General features: G+C 42.3%; 2 protein-coding genes across 5 annotated transcripts in view; both read right to left on the bottom strand.

Moving 5' to 3' along the window:
- arhgap21b (Rho GTPase activating protein 21b) overlaps window positions 1-22673 on the bottom strand; it is a 113113-nt gene that overhangs the window by 49614 nt on the left and 40826 nt on the right. The gene's annotated exons all lie outside the window — the stretch shown is intronic.
- pbx1a (pre-B-cell leukemia homeobox 1a) overlaps window positions 1-22673 on the bottom strand; it is a 53834-nt gene that overhangs the window by 6950 nt on the left and 24211 nt on the right. For all 3 annotated transcript variants that reach the window (XR_013779646.1, XM_079349483.1, XM_079349484.1), the window contains exons 4-7: window positions 3502-3746; window positions 1820-2010; window positions 1368-1503; window positions 943-1102 (exon numbers count right to left, since the gene is read on the bottom strand). Coding sequence is in view for 2 of the 3 variants with exons in the window: in XM_079349483.1 (XP_079205609.1) it covers window positions 943-1102; window positions 1368-1503; window positions 1820-2010; window positions 3502-3746 (732 nt within the window). In the remaining variant the exon portion in view is untranslated. The remainder of the gene's footprint in view (window positions 1-942; window positions 1103-1367; window positions 1504-1819; window positions 2011-3501; window positions 3747-22673) is intronic.

The following is a 22673-nucleotide window of genomic DNA, read 5'->3' as shown; positions in this document are numbered from 1 at the left end:
GAAAGAGAGCAGGACAAAGAGAAGACAATGGGAGAGAGAGAGAGAGAGAGAGAGAGAGAGAGAGAGAGAGAGAGAGAGAGAGAGAGAGAGAGAGAGAGAGCACAGTAAGGGAGGAACAGAGAGAAAAAGTTAAAGAGTTAAAATGATCATGCATAAGCAAAAGCGCATTGTAAGGGTTAGTTTGGGAGAGCAAAAGAAGGTCTTTTTTATCGTCAAACCTGCAGTGTAAAGATGCAGTACGTGCACATTTAAATGTCACTGAAGAATAATTTAAAAGGAAAAATCCTCCAACGAGAAGCACGAGACAGATAATCATCATAAAACTGTTTAAGTCCAGTTGAAACAAGCTTTATGGATTGTGTTGCTGTTAAATGTCCGTGCGGCTAGTGTTTCATTAAGGAAGTAATAATTGATCTACAGGAAGACTCAAAGAATTGTCTTCGGCCTTTAATGGACCTCAGCTCCCCAGATGTAAAGAGAACCATGGCGTAACTTGATTTCAACACCCGGTCCTAATCCAATACAGTGGCGACGTCTCTATATGACAGAAGACTCGGCGTGCCCTCTGAGCAGCTTAATGGCATGCACAAGGTCAACCGGACAAGAGGCAGGAAAAATTAACGACCACGAGACCAAGAGGTCAATAACAGAGGCAAAGAGAGAGAAACTGAGTGAGAGAGTCGGAGGGAAAAGGAAGAGAAGGAAGAGAAGAAGAAAAGCGCGAGAAGCCCCATCATATTCCCAGGTTAGTTAAGGAGAGGGCGGCTTCTTGTTAGTCTGAATTAAACGGCACCAGAGTGAATATCTGTGTTTGGATACAAACACAGGATGTTACTGGGCCTCTATCGGTATACGTTCAGTTGTTCAAAGAATGTTTTATAATATGGATTTCTATAGATCCTTTTTACGGTACATATCCCAGAAATGAGTAGCGCCGCTCACCTGCTGAATTGGGAGTTGACGGCGAGTTAGCCTGGCTTCCGTGAGCAGACACATTGGTGGCGCTGACCGCTGTCCTCGCTGCGTACATGTTGGCCTCTTCTTGGAACTTGCCAATGTTTTTCTTGTATCGGATTCTCTTGTTCCCAAACCAGTTTGATACCTGTGAAAATGGGAATGGGGAGATAAGATAAATCCTTTCTTTGCAAAGACACCAAATAAAGATCTATCAAGGATCTATGTACGTATCTCTAAATTGAAAGGCAGAAATCTTTAAAAAAAAGACTTCGCAGAGACTAATTGCAGTTAGTGTTTCTTGGCTAATTAATAACAACAGCATTGCTAAGCCTGAATGTAGATATGTGTAAGAGTTCAGAGTGCCACTATTTTCAAAGAAACGACTTACGATCGAATTATTTTACACAAACCTGTGACACTGTGATGCTGCACTTCTTGGCCAGCTCTTCTTTAGCCTCCTCGCTGGGATAAGGGTTACTGAGGTGGGAGTAAAAGTACTCGTTTAGGATCTCTGTCGCCTGTTTATTGAAGTTCCTTCTCTTTCGTCTGGAAAAGGAAAGGAGAAGGGACATTAAGAGATTACCCTGTTGAACACCAATCATCAGTTGTTTTTTTTCTTGCAACTTAAAAAAAAAGAGCTTATTTCAAAAGTAGAAAATTAAAGAACAATAATAAAATGCTGATAAAATGCATTTACAAACAAACAGGAAATACATACATTAATATCAAACGTACAATAATATTAAAAGTAATAAAAAAGAGGCATTAAAAAAACAAACAATTTTGAGGAATGCTTTTATATTAGCGATTTTGCACACATGTACACACACACACACACACACACACACACACAGACACGGACCTGGCGTCGAGGAAGCGTGAGCGCAGGATCATGACGGCCTCACAGGTGCTCTGCTTTAGCTGCATCTGGATAGAGCTGAACTTGCGGTGGATGATGCTGACCATGCGCTCGATCTCTTTCGGCGAGATGGGTCGTGTTCGAGACTGCTCCCTCAGCAGGTTCATCACATGGGTGGTGAACTCATTGCACGCCTGGATGCACAGACAGACAGGATTCAGAGAAAGAATAACTATCACAGGGGCTCTATTGCCGCAGACTGAAGAAAAAGAAAGAAATTGGATTGTGGAGAGGCTGCATCTTCGCTGGTAGGCCTCGGCCTGGTAGAATAACAGCAGCAGTGTTAGTGGTAATAAGAACAGTCTCAATTAAAGCAGCTCACACAGTGCGTTGTTTCTCACCAAACAAATGTGGCAGTGGAGGCACGCTTGGAAAGCAGTGACACTCGCAGTGCTCTGAATATTAAAAAGACTTCTTCTCAATGGCACAGGAAATGTGACAAGTGAAGAGAAATTTAAAATGACAGCAGGCTTTCAGTCCCGTTAACGTTCAAGAGGTTTAAACTCTCTCTCTCTCCCTCTCTCTTTTCACTGCATCTTTCAGTCTACCTTGTTCTCTCTGTCTGAATCAGTCACTGGATATGACTGCGTTCAGAGTCAAGGTGTCTGTTGCTTGTCAACACCAGGGTTACGTCAGTCAAAGTGATGCACAGAGCAGCCGTTCTGCTTGCACACGTACGCCAGACAGTACTCACTCATAGGCATGCGAGGTGTACGTAGCGTGGTGACACACACACACACGCACACACACACAAAAAAAGCTCAGGTGTGTATTGAGAGTGACAGTAAGTGATGACTAGCCTTCCTCGGAGAAGATGACAAACCAAGAACACTTTGACTTTCCAGGGAATGACAAAGAAAAGAACTGGTGTGTGACTGATGTAATGGCTGCTTGCCGGCTGCTGATAACATCTCTGAAAGCTTGGCTTGTCATGTGTAAAACTGTGAGAGCTGATTTTAAGAGCATTATACTCAGTTCTCAAAATCTTCTCGTCCATCATTCACACCAAATCATCCTAATTTGGGCTCTCGTGGAGCTTTTTATTCAGCGCGCATTGGACAAAAGTTGCGTTTGGAATAAGCTTTGGAATTGTGCAGTTAAAACAGAAAGCGTTCAAACATTAAGTTCCTTAATACTCCTGTTATCTAGTGGCACCTTAAAATTAAAGTTTTTTTATTGTATGAGAAGACACAGGAACTGGAGAATGTGTTTATTACAAATAGAGAGCAAGAAGTCAAAGTTTCAAAGTGTTTCCTGCCTTTATCTATTGTGTGATTTTAGAGGAAACATATCAGGCTCAACTTCTACACACAACACTGACCATTAAAGTGCTCCCTGCAGAGTATTAATATAATACATCTCGCTCGCCAATGAGGAAATAAAAAGTCAATTAAACTTTGTGCATGTCAACAACGAAGAAATTGATAAAATCCCTGTAAAGTATTCAGATTCAAACAGAGATTGCAAAATTGCAAAATTTACAGAGATGGAAGAGGAATTACATTTGGGAGATTTTGGGAGAACACTAACAATGTTGATTGATATGAAGGTTCTGTCACGAAATAGTTCATAAACAGTAGTTCAGTTCAGAAGGGAACAAGCAAAACAGTATTCCTCCTCCCCACCTGTTCATACTTCTCCAGCTCTGTGTGGTAAATCTGTCGGATCTGGGTCAGCTTGGCTCTGTAGTCAGAGTGTTCTGCGGAGTTGTCTGCTCCGACGCCGCCTGTGGCTGCTGCGGCGGCTGCTGCAGCTGCCGACCCACCGCCTTTCTCTGGCCCAGCCACGCCTTCCGCCAGCAGCATATTGTCCAGTCGCATTAGCTGAGGATCTGGAGGCTCCTCCTCCTGGGCACCACGGATACTGAGCACTGTGGAGGAGAGGAAGAGAGAATGTGAAAACAATGACACATAGAGGTTTAAAATTACAACAGAAAAGCAAAGTGTTAGCATTCGACATAACTTTCAAAAGGGTCTTAACTGCGTGAACCGCTTTTGAAATACGGCCATCGTCTTCAATAGCTCAAGTCTGGTGAATAAAAGCTGCAGCCTTACAGAGGTTGGCAGCTAGGCCGGAGCATAAAACGATCATTTTATCGATTCTGGCCATCATTTCATGTAAAAAAAAGAATTAACACAGCCTCCACCAGAGTTCATTTTTCATTGCTCTGCTTATGCTCAGACTGGGTTTATTTTCTGGCTGACGGCTTCATTATCTTGTCAGACGCTATCAAAGATAAAACAACAACCCTAATAACAGGTTAGACACAGCATATTAAGGTAGGGACAACGACACCGGCAAATCAGATTAAAGAATCTAAGCTGGGGGAAAAAAATTCAGCATAAAAAGTTTACATAGAAGGTCAAAATACGGAGTTTATATAGCATTCATATCATACAAATACCAACGTGAACCAACTTAGAATTTCTACCATCACAGCAGTGAAGTATTCATACTGCTGTTATCTTAATTTAGCCAAACAAAGGATGCTTTTACAGCTGACACTGAGGTCTGTTTATACTTGTTTGGGGCTTTGAACCTGCATGTTTTCACACACCTACAGGCGCTCAGCACTCATCTGACACTCAGCTGCCATGGCGTGCAGCGTGAAGTGTAAACACAATAAAGACAGGCCTGCTGAGCTGGACATGAACAAACAACAACCTGATGTGCACACAAACGAATGCAGTGCTGCACACACCTAGTTATTCTGGGAACTTGTACACACAAATACAAAAAAAAATACCCTGCTAACAATGTTAACCACTGGTATATTTTAGAGAATAAAACAGGGTCTTCAACATGAATTTTTGTTTCGGAATCAGTCACACTGCCCTGCCTCTTTCTGCCACCAGAAGGCTCCCTAGGTAAAGCAGCCGAGCGTCCTGCTTCTTTCCAGAGAGGTGCTGAAAACAAGACGGCCAGGTGCAGCCCTCCATTCCATCCACTGTCTTCAAGGACAAAGACAAAGATCACGCTGCTTTCACAACAATTTTCACACACACTTTAATCCGAGCATCTATCAAAAGGTTTCATTCGGACAATCTAATACCACATCCTGCATGTCTCCTTCATGATGGCTGCAGACAGTGAGGGTAAATGACAGGTTGTGTGACAGAGCAGTGAAGCCATATTGAAAGACACAGTCTCCCGCCACAGCAGCGGCTCTTTTTGTAATGAGGATGTAAGGTTGAGTCGCCCTGTGACCTTTCTGCTCCAGAGATGGATTCCTGCAGCCGCGTGTGGAGTTTGTCTACCTAGGTGCTCCTCTTCTTTTTCCATCCACATCCTCCTTCTCCTCCTCCTGTTTCCTTTCCCTCTCTTTTTCTCCTCCAGCAATAACATCATCCATTCCCATCAGCTCCAACACGTGAGCAAGCTCAGCTCAAGAGGCAAATGTCAATGGCTATCAGACGGCTGGAAAAGGTCAGGAGTTCAGATGGGGGTGCAGACACATACTGTGTGTGTGTGTGTGTGTGTGTGTGTGTGTGTGTGTGTGTGTGTGTGTGTGTGTGAGAGGAGGTGCATGAGCAAAAGGTGCATGAGCAAAAAAAAAATGCTGGTGGATGAACATGTGGATATTTTTCATGTGAATCACACCAGCGGGAAATTATAGCACTCGCCAATTTCATTCTGACAAAATAGTGTCACATCCCGACCAGAGGGGGAATCTAATGAGCCTAAGAGTGATTTATTCATTCCCCCCAAGTCCCTGAGTGCACAACTAAAAGCATGAAATGGATTAAATAAATACAATTAATAAGGAAAATCAAACAATTCACTGTGCTGTGGCATAATTACCCCTAACCACAGCCATCAGCTTTATTTATTTCTGTTCAGTAATAGCAATGAAATCGATTAGACCTCCATGCCAGTCAGAGTGCTGGTTGTGAACTCTGAGACTGTGGACCATACATTAACATAATCACCTAACAGAGGGAAGGGAGCTCTTTCTCAACACGCTTCATGCTTGAAACACTTGAAATAATGAAAGAAAAAGAAAGAAAAAAACAACAACCTTTTTTTCACACGCGCTCTCTGCTCTACAAAGGCATGGATTCTGTGCAGCTCTGCGATTCTCTTTTCCCATGGACAGTCACAGATTAGTATCTATAAAAGGAAGATGGCCATCATCTAATCTTGATCATTACCGACAGACTTAATTGAACAATGAGAGGACACAATTCCCCTCTCTGTCGCTTCCTCCCTCCCTTCCCTCCTTCTCTTTTGTGCATACTCTTGTATAACTCCTTCCCTAAGATGTGGGGCACTAAACCCAAAAAAAGAAATGCATAAAAAATGAATACGTATCATAAACAATCCTCCAGCCGCTTCCGCTTGAATAATGAATGGAATTCTAAGAATAAGCCTTTGTTTTGCTTATTGACAAAATTAATTTCCGCTGTTTTACTTCCTTAAGAGCTGGCTCGCACTGCCTGCTGTTTGCAGACAACGAGTGTAAATAAACATGACGATTAAGCCACCCACTCGTACAGGGGAGAACCAAGGTGCATACACACACACACACACACACACACACAAACGTTCATTTTGTGCATGAACGTAAGCACTCACATGAGCACACACGCAGGAAAAATTCACAGCTATGCACATTGGCGAACGACCCTGAGCACCCAGCATAGTGCTTTCAAATGAAAACATGTTTAATTAATGATGTTGAAGTATTCTGTCACAATTAGGAAGATTTACAGTCAAACAAGGCAGCAGTGATGTCCCTGACAGCCATGATGAAAGTTTACCCTTCTTGCCTCTGACTGGCAGCTTGCAGCCAGCGCTGGACTGGATCCATTTCCCATCAATACAGTAATGCAATACACTTGGCAGTACTGTAGTGTATATATACGTGTGTGTGTGTGTGTGTGTGTGTGTGTGTGTGTGTGTGTTTGTCCTTCCTTGCCTAGCTTGTCCGCATCACATGACCCCAGAGAGGGGCAGAGAGTGGCTGCCATGCTCTCTATTGATTGTGTGGGAACACGTCATCTAGGGTTTCAGCAGTTAATAAATCAGGCCTGCTCCTGACACAGCCGTGCACGCGTGTGTTGGTGTGTCTGTGTGTGTGTGTGTGTGTGTGTGTCTGTGTGTCTGTGTGTGTGTGTGTGTGTGTGTGTGTGTGTGTGTGTGGGCCTGTCAGAGACCAGTCAGCAGGAGTGAAAGCGACAGCCACATGATAATGTAACATCACCACCATTCATCCCTGCCACACAGCATTCTGAGACAAAACAACAACAACCTAGGAACCTGAAAAAAGCAGCGTGATCTACAGCAGACATGACAAGTATCACTAATACAACCCCCCCCCCCCCCCACCCCCCACACTGCTCTGTGAGGGAGTTCAGCATCCTGCTCTCATCTGCATGTGTCACAAGCACAGCGAGGAAGTCTTCATAAGATTCAGCACTGTTGTAGATGTGATACTGACCCACACTCCTAACTTACAAAACTACACTGCCAGGCAATTCCTGTGGAAATGTTTATTAAAGTGAGGACTAAATTGTTTTAAAGTAACTTGCCCAGTCGCCAAAGAGTATGCCATTACAACAACTGCTGAATTATCAAATCATTTTTTTATCCCATTACAATTAACCTCTCGTCTCAAGCACGAGGGCTCAACCAAACTAGAGAACTTAAAACAGACAACATCAAAAGCTTTGCAGTAGAATCACAGATCTACTTTATCCGCCACCCAGTCTGCCAGTGCTTTAGATGTATATTAACAGTAGCTGTGTTATGCTAACAGTAGTATTGTAGCACTTAGCTGTCAGAAACAAGTCGAGTTGAAGAGCAAAAAGTGTTCTTCTTTCCAAACCCTCAGGTTTTTTTTTATTTTATATTAATTATTTATAACAATGATTTCTTTTGTTGCACTGTCTGAGGCTATACAGCAGGTTTTAAGAGATGTCATTCTTATGCGCAGTCGTACTCACCCAGACCTGTAAAACAACTATCTGTGAAGTCATTGCTCACCATTAAAAGGTCGCCCAAACACAAGCTGCAAGCCGCCTCTGTTTTAAATGGGCTAAATTAAGATTGAAGCAGTCTTGAGATTTAATGCCAATCCAAATCCTAACACCGTACACATGTCTTCACTAATACAACATAAGTGTTTCGCCAGTCATGTTAGGCTATCTGAAATTAAGTTTTTAAATCATAAATTATCAGTTCAGGGATCTTGATAATTAAGTTCAGATACTTATTGAATCTGGTTTTGATGATGTATCGGTCATATTCTAGGATAGGATATAACTTTATTGATCCCCAATGGGGAAATTCGGGCGTTACAGCAGCAGCAGCAGCAGCAGTGCAGAATAATATTCTAAAATTCTAGATAAAATATCAGAAAATGGTGGACATCACTTCGACCTGACAGAGATGTCTTTTGAAGGTTTTTGGAACCAAAAACACACACAGTGTTGTCGATATAAGAATATAAGAAGTGTTCAAAACTCAGCTCTACTAATATTCATAAAGAACAGAACTGTGCTGTGTTACATTTACTCCCCCACATCATGGAGGAAACCACAGGGCTAAGCAATACCATTATCATTACCAAGAACACTAAGTGAGTATTTTGTTGCATTATAAACAGTTGACTATATATGTGTTCATTTCCAATGAACGCAATTTGTGTTGCACTAAAGAAAAGGATGCTCATATGGTAGAACGACTCAAAGCTTGAGTCTATAGCATGAAAGGTTTATTTTATTCGAAATATTATGTTGTTGTAATCAAGTTAAAAAAAAGAGCAAAGATAGATTTACGGTGTATCCATAAACTCCCGGGAAACTTTCTCTGGCTCAAACTGTTCTCTCCATCACTACATAATGGGAAGCTGTACAGCCTCAGTACACAAGGGCATAGCCATAAAGTACCACTAAAACAGCTTTATGTTTTATCTGCTATCTCCAGTATCATGTGCAGAAAGAGGGCAGAGCCAGGGTGCTGTATCTGACACTGAGTGGGGGATGGGGGGGGGGGGGGGGGGGGGGGGGGGGTGAGGACCAAGGACAAGGAAAAACACCAAAGAAATACTGGAGGGACTGGCGGAGATGAGGAGACGTGGACGGTGCGGGCGGGGAGGGAGGAGAGTGATGGAGGGAAAATGAAAGGCGAAAAATAGAAATGGAATAGGAAAGCGAGGTGTCAATTAAAAAAATGAACCCTAGTGCATTTGGGAGGTGACAGCTGGTGGGAGACGAGCTGACAGGCGTCACATTAGGCGGATTTGGTGGCCGCTCCCCTCATCCCCTCCTTTTTTTTTTTTCCTCGCTCCTTTCTCTATCTCTCTCCACTGGCTATCTGTACTTTCTCATGCAGCAGTAGTGGCGGAGGCAAAGCGAAGGCAAGAAACTCAGCTTGGTGATTTTCAGAACAAGTTCCCCCTGCAGCTACTCCTAATAACAGTAATTATCGTCATCATTGGAGGCTTAAGCAGGCCAGTTTGAGGCCTGAGGGGCTGGCCTGATAATGAGGCAGCCAGCGCCAGAGGAGAAGACCATTCAAAGCACCGCCCTGCCACCAACATGCAGCACTCCCATTTAAAAGCCTTCATTAAAATAATTCATTATTCAAAATAGGCAATACATTAGCCTCCCGGCTGTCTGTCTTTCTTAAGGTGTCTTAAAATACATATCTTCTTTGATTGAATCAAACTCGTGCTCAGCTCATGCAGTTTTAACAGCTCCAGGCCTCAATGGCGACCAGCGTGGCTGAATATCTAAGAAGTCCCAAGCTTGTACAAATGAGACAAAGAAATCTCTGTCTTTCTCCAGAGGAAGCGTAGGAAGACACAAAACATACAAATGATGGGTCACACAAACTTTGAAAAAGCTCTGGCAGGGCTGGTATTGAATCACATTTCACAAAATGTTTTGGAGTTTGTTTTTTTTTAAGTAAAATTCTGACCAATGGCAAAGCGACAATTTAAGAAACGAGACTTCAACAAGACATAATCTAAACTAACACTTCATGTACTTTCTCTCATTGGTGACATTTTTTTAAAAACTGTATAGACACAAGTCTGTCATTTACCCCAAAACCTTTTACACTCAGCTAAGTTAAAGAGGGTCAGCATCACAGATATTAATAAGCATGCCAAGACTCTCAAGAGTGCAGTGTGTAATGATTTTCAGAGGTAAATGCATCACATTACATTTCATCTTAACGTACTGATGTGAGCACAGATTGTTCAGCTGTGGTTGGCTGTTAATGGGAGGTCAGCTGAGATGACTGTTGGATTTAACAAAAGGGAAACTGAAGCCTTTTATCATACTGATCCTGTGAATACTAGATATTTTGGTATTGACTCATTCAATCCCACAAAACAAGTATGCACACATATTTAATAATATATGATGTGAAAAAAAATACTTCAAACTTTCAGCAGACAATTGTACTTCGAATTTCTTAATGCATCAATTTTTCATCATTTCATACTTTTGAGGAATTAAATGCCAGCCTGTAGTCAAATGACAGGCTGCATAGTGATGCTGTCAGGCAGCAGTTGTTGAAGAGGTGACGTGTGAAGTGTTTGGAGCCAGGAGGAGATGGTCCATGACAGTTAGCATCCTGCCTGAACTGTTGCCCTACAAGCCCTCCCTACACACCAGGACAAGTCATGAAACAAGAGGTCCAGCTACACAATCCTCCACCAGTCCCCGCGGTGTGTGTTCCTGTGCATGGCACATTTCATAAGGCTCCGCTCTTTGACTGGTGATGAGTTTATGCGAAGGTAATTAACAGTAATTAATCCTTAATTACAGCAATTAGCAGAGTCGCAGTAAATTAAGCCACATCTGGAGGCATGGAGCAGGGTGAGACAAGTAGGGGTGGGCTTTTTGACAAAGGGGGGACAGAGGGGCCACGTGACAGAGATTGTTTAGGTCTACCTGGGATGTCCAGGCTGCCGTCTCGACTCCAAGCTGTATGATACACTGTGTGATCCCCGAGGCGGCTGATGGGGCAGGGTCTGATGAAAAAGGAGGGCTGAGACGGGAGGTTCATTTCTGAATGAAATTGTTTCATCTCAGGGAGAAAGGCTCCCTTAAGCTACCACGCAAGGACACCCACCATATGGCCGCTCATAGACAATAGTGCTGCTGGTTCTGCTTGGCTGTGCTCGGCTTCACTCGATGACACGCGAACATTCATTGTACACAAGATACCGAACCTAGCTTGCAGATTTTCTCTGTGCGAGAATAAAATCATACCCAGTCTGTTCTGGATAAAATACAGAGAAGAGAAACACACAGGAATGCTGCAACACCATTATTATTATCTATTCAGAGTCACATGCGTCAGTCTGAACAATACTGTACCATAAAAATGATTCAGAGTGGTTACTTGGATTATCCCATGATGCATTTCATCCCCAACTCGGAGCATTGTCTTCCCTGATGACATTGCTCCTCTCCATAAAGCACAAGTGGTCACTGAGTGCTTTCAATGGCATGATAATAATGTTAGCCATATGCTAATGCCTCTTCTGTAAATAGATATGATCACATTCTCTTTGCTATATTTAGATTCAAAGATCCAAACTGAGCATCTACGTTTGTACATAACCTGTGCAGTGTTACATCAGAGCCCGCATGAACAATATGAACTGACAAGGCATGTCAAATGATACGAATGTAAAACCTTTGTGTTCTCCGATTATTTGAGCGGCGATATTCCTGTACCTGTAATGCTGTTTGGGCTCTTCCCTTGCATGCTTTCAGGGAGTATGTCAAATGTTTTATGGGTTGGGTTGGATCACAGGCAGACTCTGTAGTTTCCCTCATACAGCATAAGCCCCGAAGCTTTTTCAAAAGTTCAGATCGCTCCAGACAATAAAGGAGACTGTTGCTGTCCCATGACAGATCATAGGAAAGCTAAAACTATCAACATACCCTCAATATTTTTCAAGCAGTGGGATGGCCTCAAATTGTATTTACAGCAGAAAATGTTGTCCGCTTTAATTAATGAATAATATCAACATTTTTCCTCTTGTATATGCTGATGAAATAATAAACAATGTTACTAAATTTTTTTTCCCCAGAGTCTATTTTGATGCTGTTGAAATGTTGGTTTTATCAAAGCAAAAGTCAAAAACAAAAAGATCTACAGGACATAAACATTAAACCAAAACTTCACAACCATACAGTATATTTCATCTATTTTTTAAAATACCAAAATTGTTTATTGTAAGATTTAGAAAATTCATTTTCCACAATTAACAGATCAACTACAGTATTTAACCAGCTTTAATGTCAGATCTTTATTTGTTCCAGATGGTCAGAAAGTACAACAACAACATGGCAGTTGCAATGTCAAATTGCCTATTTAGTTAAGCCAAAACCCAACATACATTTTTGATGGGCCAACCTGAGGAAGCTTAATAACAATTACAAATATGAACGTTATCTTCAGTGTGTCACAGACTTTTGATTTATTTATTTTTCACGAGATTTGTTTGTTGCAGAATCTGACAAGTGGGCCGATGTCCTCCACATGTTCTACAGGCTGAGCAGACCCATTAATATTGAACCACTGGAGAGATTTTCTCCAGCAGGAAATACAGTCTCTCCTTACATTTATCAGGGAGCTTCCCATCAAGGGGGACTGAGTCAAATAAGCTTTGTTTTGCAGCGCAAGCAGGTTGTTTGGACACTGTCACAACTGCAGAAATCCCTGCGAGGTTTACTGTTTTGCTGAGGCCCGGTGCTCGGGAAGACTAGTGATGCTGCCCTGTCTGCCCCTCGCTGTCAGCAGAGAAAACCAATGTGAGGGATCACTGACCATTAGCGAGAGCATTTTCAGTTCACAACTCGGAGATATTCCTTTGTTAACAACGGTTTCAAAATGTAATAATCAGCTTGATTTACTAAACAGGTTGTCATGGATACAAACGTTGTTCTGGACTGGTAGAATGGCACAAACAAGGTAGTATTAGTAGCAAATTGTCCCAGTGGATGGTTTAGTTCTTCAGTCCTTTCAGACAAGCAGGTTAGGATGAAAAAGAGACTTCTTCTTTTGTTACTTACAGACTCGGGTTGTTTTTTAAGGGTCTGAAAACATTGGAATCCCTTTTGAAAAAACATTCATTTTCCTGTGCGTAAACAATGACAAACTGGCGAGTGGCTAACGTGAGCAGTGCGAGCATCACTATCCTTTGGTCCTCCTTGCAGTTTAACATCCCAAATGCCTGTGCTGAATGTGGTTACACATTGCTCCAGTCGAGTGGTTGAGTTGAGGGGGAGAGCAGGCTCATTAACCAGAGCTACAGCCCGTAATAATTCTTGTGAGGGTCACAACTTAAAACCGTTTAGTCTTCTAATCGCGCACATCCCTAGTTCTGTATAAAACCTCACTAAACATTACTGAAAGTGACCCAATGCAGCAACCATGCCAAAGGAAATGTGCTATGAGAAGCTGCTGCTATCTTGACTCATAAAAGCAAAAGCATGAAAGGGACTGATGCTGTATTAATGACAGTGTGTGTGTGTGTGTGTGTGTGTGTGTGTGTGTGTGTGTGTGTGTGTGTGTTTGTTTGAAGGGGTCAACTTGGGATAAATATTAAGAGCGTTAGCAATGACAATGCAGTGAGAGAGAGCGAGCGAGAGAGAGAGAGAGAGAGAGAGAGAGAGAGAGAGAGAGAGAGAGAGAGAGAGAGAGAGAGAGAGAGAGAGAGAGAGAGAGGGACGTTGACAAAAACAGAGAGTAAATGAGAGAGTGTGTTTACAGCAGAGGTAGTGGTCCAGGCAGTCTAAGTGGCCTGGCTGGCAGGCCCACCACCCCACTCGCGGATAAAGCCTAGTCATTAATCACAAGCCTGTGGGATCGTCCCACTGTAGCAGAATACTAGGTCAGCTGGAGCTCCTGCTGTCAATCACCACTGAAATGTGTGTCTGTGTGTCTGTGTGGGGCTTTAATGGAGCTGTGGGAGCGTGTTTTTTTGATGACAATGTGCCATTTTGCCTCCAGCTAAAAAAAGCATACAGTACTGAAGAATTAATGCGTTAATGCATGCACCAGCGTGCAAGTGCTAGACGTCATTTACATGAAAAGCATATCGAGTCATCCGTCGGGAATGAAAGCAACATTTTCTGCCCTGAAAGCTGAGGCTTGATATCTGAAAATAAAGACAAAACTAACCTAACACAGTGCTATTCTATGCACACAGCCCTGCGGCATCAGCAGCATGAGCCAGTAACACTAATTTCCCATTTAAATAAGAGACACAAAGATGACAAGGGGGCCAATGGAAACATATTCAACCTATGTTTCATACGTCCTGTTTACGTTATACTGCCATTCCCACTCCTGTGACTCTGGTGCCGCTGTTAGCTCTGACAATAATTTGTTTTTATTATTTTATTTTACAGGGACAATGCATATTAAAAACATTTCTGTAAATACACAATACCAGAGTTAGCTAAAAGGCTAGTTTTTTTATCTGTTGTCCCTGGCCAGATTTTACAAAAGGCTCCCTGGAAAACGTGTTGAAATCAATCAAATACACACCATGCGTTGATAAGATAAGTCCATAAATGCAAGATGTCGTTTAAGACTAAACTTCAGCATCACGGGGGAAGGATCTTAAAACGCTTTTCACCGACAGGTTGGATTACAACAACTAAACTAATATTGATGCTGTCTGAATAATCAATACATATTTAGCTGCACAGTGCTGTCAACAGTGATGATGATGAATGATGTTTGTTTAGGTAACACCATTATGTTTTGACTTTATTCACATACTGCATAGAGAGACAAAATGCAGTATAAAAAACACATGTGATGTAATGACTTTAATAACTCTTAATAGAGATAGAGCTAGCTTTTTTTTAAGTGTAAATCAAAGGCCATTTAAAATGATAGCCAAATGTTGTAACTTTATGGAAACAGCAGTTTGATGAACAGATTTACTGAAATGATGCCGCAAACCATTGGTGACTCCCCCCCTGTAATGTAAGACACATATTTTAGTGTAAAAGTTATCCACTTCACAAACTACATCTAGCTGCAGCTCAACACTCTCCCCCTCTCGCAGCCCCCTGGGTGAGACAGCAGTCATATTCTGTCGGTCAGCCTCAACACACCTGCATCCCCAGCTGGACCTCTACTCTCCTCCCATCCCCCTCTACTCTACTGTGCTCTTCTCCCAGCTGCCCAGGCTATTTATAGGCCCGGTTTCATTTCCACACCTGCAGGGAGGCAGAGTTGTCACAGTGGGCCCACAGAGCCTCTCTGGAATTCTGCACAGGAATGAAAATGCACCTTGCTGATGCAGGAACTTATTCTTGTCACTCTTTCCCAGTGGACTCGCATGATATTGCTTGCTTGTGCAGTATGTGGTGCAAAGATAACGGGTTAAAAGGAATCCGTGTAAATGAGATTCCCCAGTGAGCCGCGTGAGGTATAACAACATGGATTACACTTTTTGAATAAACACATATGAGCAGTCACATGTTGTTGTACACCGACTGGATGGGATATCATTTCCTCACTAAGGACTGCATGGGCATTCCTCCTGAATAATTTTGATTAGCTCGCACTAGCCAGGTAATACTAAGTGCAACAATGCAGAAAAGTTGGTATTTCCATCCTGCATTTGGCTTTCTTTCCTGTCATGCTTTTCTCTCTGGGCGTAGTGGGCTGAGGATCCAGTCAGCGGATTACATTATCAGTCTGACCTAGTTGCCAGCTATCTCCTGAGACCTGAGGAGCCAGGCTTTCTGCACAGCCTTCCGCTGCTACAACACGCACACTGTGTAACTTTAATTTATCAGGGGGAAGAGGAGGGAGAAATGTGACAGGTTGACAGTTCTCTTTGCCTGCCACTCCAAGCGCTCCCTCTCCCCACAGCGTGCCGGTTAAGGGTCCTCGCTGTGGATCAGTGCATTACCGAGAGTGACTTTTATTCAGCGCGCTGGAAACTCATCAGCAGGGCTGGAACCCTCTTATTAACGTGAGCATTTAAGGCCAGACTCGCAGAGAATTACGTGAGTTAGGTTGGCTCAGACATGACATCCTGCATTTTCTTGTTAGAATTTTTTTTAAAAAAGCAGAAGAAACACCTTTTATTTCTGTACTCTGCAGTTTTCTGCAGTTTTGGAGGAAGAATTTAATTGGGTCGCTTTAATTTAAGCAGTGAGAAAACAGTGTCAGAATCCTCAGTTACAAGAAAAGGGACTGAAATATAGCCAACAAATGTATGAAATTCAAATGAAAATTGACCCTGTCAGTGTCATTATACAATTTAATGGTTTAATATTACTGAACCATTGACATATGAATCACCTCTTTTTATTGCCTTTAGCTTCTTATTGCTGTTTTCTGTTTTGATTTGCTTTCAGCTCTTTTTCTTCCTTCCATCATCTTAAATCTTCAGTCCTCTCTAAGTTCGTCTTGGGTTGGGTTCTGGTGTTGCCTGGGATTCCTTTGATGGGTCTCATGATGGGTCCTGTGATGGTTAGGTTAGATACGTTTGTTGGGTATTTTGGTTCTATTACTGTTGGGCCTTTTTTGTTGTTCATGTTATTATGTATTGTCTATATTCTTGCTGTTACTTAAGTTCTTCTGCGTTTGCTTTGTTCTTTTTTGTGTCATGTCTGTACATAAAAGCACTTTGGAAGCCTCGATGTGCTCTTATTTTTTTTTTTATAATACTTCAATATAAAAAGTAAGTACACCTAATAAGAAAGCACATTAATAAATAATGGGATGACGAGGAAGTATCTAGTATCATAAAGTAGAAGAACATTTCAAGTAAAGAACGAAAAGTTCAAAATTCAACTCAACTCCAGAGTCTGAGTGAAGGTATTAGACAACATTTTCACCACAACAGAAACTAAGGCAACAGAAAATCAGGAAAACATAATCCAAGTTTTTGATATCGGAAGACTGGTCCATTTTCTTCCTCTGCTGAAGAATACGGTCACATACCGGGCAACAAGTGTTCAATTGATTTAATGAAATCAATCATGTCGCAATTAGTTCAGGAAAAGCATAATTTAAGTGTTCAAAAGAAAACCATTTGGAGCTGCTATTAAAAAAGCACAAAGGACTTGGAATCATAAAGCAGTTTGCAGCAGCAGAATTTACATCCCAGCACACTCCGTCATGTGAAAGGCAGTGCGGCGGCGATACACCGCGACAACAAAAGAATGGACTAATCAGCCTGTAGATTAAAATGAGATGGGGAACAAAGGGGAATTGTAGAAGTGATTCTGTACTACTTAACAATACTCAACCTTAAAAGAAAAATATTTTTTCATCACATGAAACATTATATACTTATGCTCCATGCTGGCTTCAATGGAGGTCCAATATCGCAAGGTAGACTAATTATTCACCTGTTCACATTTATCATCTGAACCTGACACCTTACAGGCTAAATCTCAAGATTTTTGGGGTCACAGTTGTGTTTCCCTGTTGGAGAAAAAAATAGCCAGTATGTTTTTTCTTTTTTTCCTGTGAGCACTTTTTTTTTTTTTGGGTGTGGGGGGCTGGGGGGGTTGAGGTGTGGAGAGATGTGCTGCTGCCAGATTAGACTCTAGCCTGTGCCAAGGTTATAAACAGGCTGTTATCAGGCCTCCAAACAGAATAATCCTCCCTGTATCAGTGCCCAAACATATGGGGCCACACAAAGCAGCAGCAGACCCTGACAGACACCCCCTTTTTAATTACACAGAGGAGGGGGACAGGACCCCCCCAAACACACACACACACACACACACACACATAGTTCCCTGTTCTGTGTTGGTTTTCCTGTGTGTGTGTGTGTGTGTGTGTGTGTGTGTGTGTGTGTGTGTGTATAAGAATACATTTGGTTTTAAAGGCAGCCAACATTTAGAGTTCATGTCCATGTTGACATTTTACATCTGAGGATTTAGATTTTTTTATGGAATTCATAGAAACCTTTAATGATTACTCAATTATGAAATTCAGTGTGAGTAGCAGCTACATAAGACATCTAGGATAAATACAAAAAACAACACAGCCAACTATTCCAAAAAACAATTCTCTCCTAAATTGTTTAATCTAATAAAATCTTGTTAATCCGCTCTGATCCCGTCTCTACCATCGGGAGGCTCTCCTCCCATCTGAAAGAAATAAATTCCTCCATCTTTTATATACTGCAGACAGATTTTAAAGTCTTGTTCAATAAAGTTTAAATGTCACAGAGGTGTAATAACGGGGATCATATAAATGCTGGGCTTGGAAAAGCTATGCAAAAAAGACGGCGTCCCTTTCCTCTTGTGCAATAAAGTTTTATTTGGCTGGATCGGCCAATAAAGCAGGTTTTGAAGCTTGTCAATGGGGAGTAATTGGTGCATTTTACAGGAGCGATCATAATTCTCAGGAGCTTTTTTTCTTTTTTTCCATGCGGCAGGAATGAGTCTTGACAGCGACACAAGGAGGATCTTCTTGTTAGAGACGGGACTCCAACACCAACCTTCAACTGTAACAGAAGGACGTATAAAAACTAGGAAAAAAAAAAGAAACATCTGGAAAAGCAGCTGAATGGCTCTGCAGGATGAATATGCAGGTCTGCTTGTCTTCTTTTAGGTGTCTCATGCTGGATGGCGATACACAATAACAGTGCATGCTTTTGGCAGCAGCAAAGCCCATTTCAAACCCCCCCCCCCTCCCCCTTCCCGCCAACACACACACACACACACACACACACACACACACACACACCAGACAGCAGAGAGAGTGTAGACCTTAATGACGTCCAATCTTCTCTGTCACGCCGGGCTGGAGGCTCACCGGGGCAAAAATCGACCGACAGCTCAAAGTGCTGTTAACCGGGTTTGAGGAGTCCTCGCTGATGCACAAAAGCACACCTTTATTTCTAACATAGATGGCAAAAAGCACACCATCACTGTCTTTACACGCGATTGAAGTTTAGACACTGTTGCTGCATATAGAAAAACAAAATACACGCTCCTGAAGACTCAAGCATATTTTGTGTGCATGCACGCAGCCTTTCAAAAATAAGATGTTTGCTCCAGAGACTATTTCCCTGCGAGAAAAACTAGCAGCTAAAATGTTTCCTCGTATAATCTGTAGTAAGACATAAATGTCAAACAGTGCAATGATTTGTAAACAAAACTAACACCGACCAGAGCCTATGATCACCTCAAAGACAATAAAAGGCGGTATCTTCATTTTGCCGTAGACATTCCTTGCTTTGAAATCCTAAGGTTTTTTTTTTTTTCCGCTTGAATGCATTTCAAACTATCTGTCTGAATTCAATCTCTCTTTTGATCAGGACTTGAGTTTTGAACTAAAGATATGTGTTACATTACAGCTTGTAACATAAGACTACAGCTATGATCTTTGTTTTTAATTAATCAAAGTCGAAACTTACCCCGATGAAACAAAGGAGTAATCACTATTTTAGCCTGGGATCTTAGAGCAGTTTGAACTTTTAAAAAAAACCCAACAACAACACTTTTTTAACCAATAAAAGAAGTGTATGACAACTCCAATAGTATAGGAGGAGTGAAGGAGTTTTGTTTTTGTCATCAGGTCTAGCCTTGGCCTTTGATTCAATTTCACAGCTGGAGAAGCGTTCAGTACGGAAATGTGAATTCAGCTGTAAGCCAAAGTGTCAGCGTCTATCATTGCAGTGAAAAAAGGCCCAAAGTAAAAATTAAACACTGCTGCCTCTATGGAGCACCGCTGAGAACAGACAGACAAACACAATGAGTGTCTCCACGTCCCCGCTCTGACAGGAGATGCCTGCAGAGTTGGGGTAAACGGACGGCTCGGCGTGGCGGCAGCGGCCCCTAATGATCTCCCCTCTGTTTCAGCGGACTGAGAAAAAACCATTACCTCCCGCCACATTACCCTGCCATCCCTCACATGGTGGATGGCTCCTCTCTCCCATGAGCACCTTGCTCCAGTTATGGCTGCCGGTGCTCACCTCCTTAACGCCTCTTCCTCATCCCCTCCTCCCTTCTGAAAGCCCCAGTTCTATACATCACATTTAACACTTTGACACTAACAGTCTATAATGTTTCTATTCTACAAAATCACTCTGCCAAGTCCAGGATAGCAGAGCAGAGAGTGAGGAAAATAAATACCACTCTTAGCTGCTGGCATTAAATTCTAAAGGAAAAAGAAAAAGTCTAAAAAGAGCCTCTTATACACTCGCCCGGCACCTGAGAGGTCCTCTGGCTGAAGCGGAAGTGAGGGATAATTTCAGTCAATATTCTTTCCCTGACAGCAACAGCTCGCACTTAACACGCCGGATTGTCCGAGCCGAATACGGAAGCCATAGAACCATGTTTTTTTTTTTTTAGAGACGTCAACACTCCTCGCGAGCACTTTATAGCTGTATGAAAGAAACATTTCACTGCATTAAATTATTAAAATCAAAAAGTGGCATGAATAAATAAAACCAGTCTGAATAAGTGATGTGACAAGAAAGACGCGAGGCATGACCTTTTGAAAGTGTCTCAATGTGTCAGTAGGGAGAAAAAAAAAAAAAGAAAAAAAAAGAGGGGACATACAGTACTGTAAGTGAAGGCAACAAATGAAAGAATAAATTCTCCTAAAAGGGTCTGAAGGACAAAAAAAGGATTCCACAAAATAAACAAAAAGACGCAGAATTGCGGAAAAACAAAACCCTCATAAAGGAAACATGTTGGAAAATATAAGAGGATTCAAAAGCAAAGAAGAACCAATCAGAGCAGAAGGCACCCACACATCATTGCATCACAACTGTTCCTTTTGTCTCACTCTTTAATACAAGTGTTTGCTTGGGCGAAAATCCAATCATTTCATTCTCTGCGAGGGTATTTCATGTAAATAAACAAACATTTGCTCCACCTCACTGGAGTATTAGCTTTAATGTATCGTCAGCAAGCCTGGCTCTGAGAGGGCATTAATTTCAATTCGCCGATTTAAACACTCCAGTTTGTCGCAATCCTTCATCGCGGTACGCCACCAAGTCAACACACACAATGGGCCTATTTTTCAATCTAATGGTGTGGCTTACTCGCCATTAGTGAAAAAAAGAAGTGGCTTTTGCCTTTGAACAAGCCACTCAAATTATAAGCCTGCATTTCAAAGTGAATCTGAATAATTAATTTGGAGTTAAAACAGACATGAACCCCTTACAAGAACTGGGTTGGGGAAGGGAGCTGGAAATATATTTTTTTTGCCCCGAGGCCAGAAGATCTCTCATCTTTCAAAAGCTGCAAAAATCAAGTGTTTGAGGATGGAGGGTGTAATCTCCAGTGAATCTAATGAAACAAAGTAAAAGATAACGCCACATTTCATCACATCGGAGACAGAGTGCTTCCTCTGGCTCGCCCTTGAGGTGGCAGGAATCCATAATCTGAGGAAATCATTCTTTTTATGTAGTTGAGGTATCACAAGCCCCTGTTTGACCCGACTCTCAAGACAATTGATTTATGAGCCGATCTGAGACTTCGAGCCAAAAATCTACACCTCTCCTCAAATAATTTTTTTTTTTTTTTTTTTTGGGGGGGGGGGGCTTTTGGGAAAAATATTTTATGTGACGAATAACTCTCAGAAAGCAATCTCGATGTGATATTACATTGGATACTTCTCTTAAATTACCCTTTCTTTATATTAAAGATAACACCCAGTACAAAGACCATTGATGTATAATGAATGTATTATTTGTGAATATGACATCCCGTGTCAACAACTGTTATTGCAATTTCACATATTTAAAGCCCTGCATCCTCATTTACGTCAAATCCAAACAATTTAAGGAGACATGTCTCGTTTTTGGCTCGTCCTTGGCCCATTCCTTTGCAGTGAGCTTGTCTTTATTATTTAATTAAGCCACTACGGCCGTTACATTAATAATTGAGTGTGAGAGGAGACCCAGGGCAGCCGCAGGCTCCAGCGCGTTGGGCTTCCTGGTGAGGAGTGTATTAAAAATGTGTGTGTTTATGTCCCCAGGGCGTCTGTCCTGGCTGCATAAAATTGAATTGGTTATATCTAATATATCATCCCCTAAGGGTGGTGACTGGGTGGGTGGCTTGGTGGATGGGTGGGGAGAAGAAGAGAGGAGCTGGGGGGGGGTTGGATGGGTTGGGGGGCTGAGATGGTCACATCCTGCCAGCAGGGAGTGAGTCGGGGTCTTAAAGATGCAGAGAGACGCATGAGGCCGTGACGTTAATGTCCCTCAGAATCAAATCGATGGCTGACCGAATTCTCAGCATGCATGGCCTGAAGCGAGGCAGCACAAGACGAGCCCAGAACCAGATTATACCCACTCGTTACTGCGCTCTTTGTTCACTTCTGGTGTCTGGTGATGCTTTCAGTGCAACAGTAAGAATGGGTGGAGGATAGCTTATGAAAACGGATTACAACCAAATACAGGCGAGGTGAGAAAAAAAAAAAAAAAAAAGCTTATGGCATTCATATAGATACTAAGAGGATGAATGTTGGTGACAATGTGAGCGTCTGAATGTAGAAGCAGGAAAAACATCACTCATGATCCCCTTCTTTCACACACTGACTGCAAATACTCTCTCTCTCTCTCTGGCTTTCTCCACCTCTCTCCTCTTATCTGCTTCTCTCCCACCATCCCCCACTCCCACCTCCACAGCTCGCCGCCTTTATCCAACGCTGCACCTTTAAGGCCTCCAGACTCCAGAGGAATGAGCGTTTTAACACCACCATTAAGGTCAGGGCCTAAATTATTGATCTGCCACCTCTATCAGCATAACGGTCACGTAGCCAGTATCACAATCTAACCCCGCCGCCCTCGGCCAGCTCGCTGCAGCTCCCTCAATTAGGG

The sequence above is a fragment of the Symphodus melops genome, assembly GCF_947650265.1.
Source record: "Symphodus melops genome assembly, chromosome: 7".
Lineage (NCBI taxonomy): Eukaryota > Metazoa > Chordata > Actinopteri > Labriformes > Labridae > Symphodus > Symphodus melops.
This window is presented reverse-complemented; position numbering and strand designations above follow the sequence as displayed.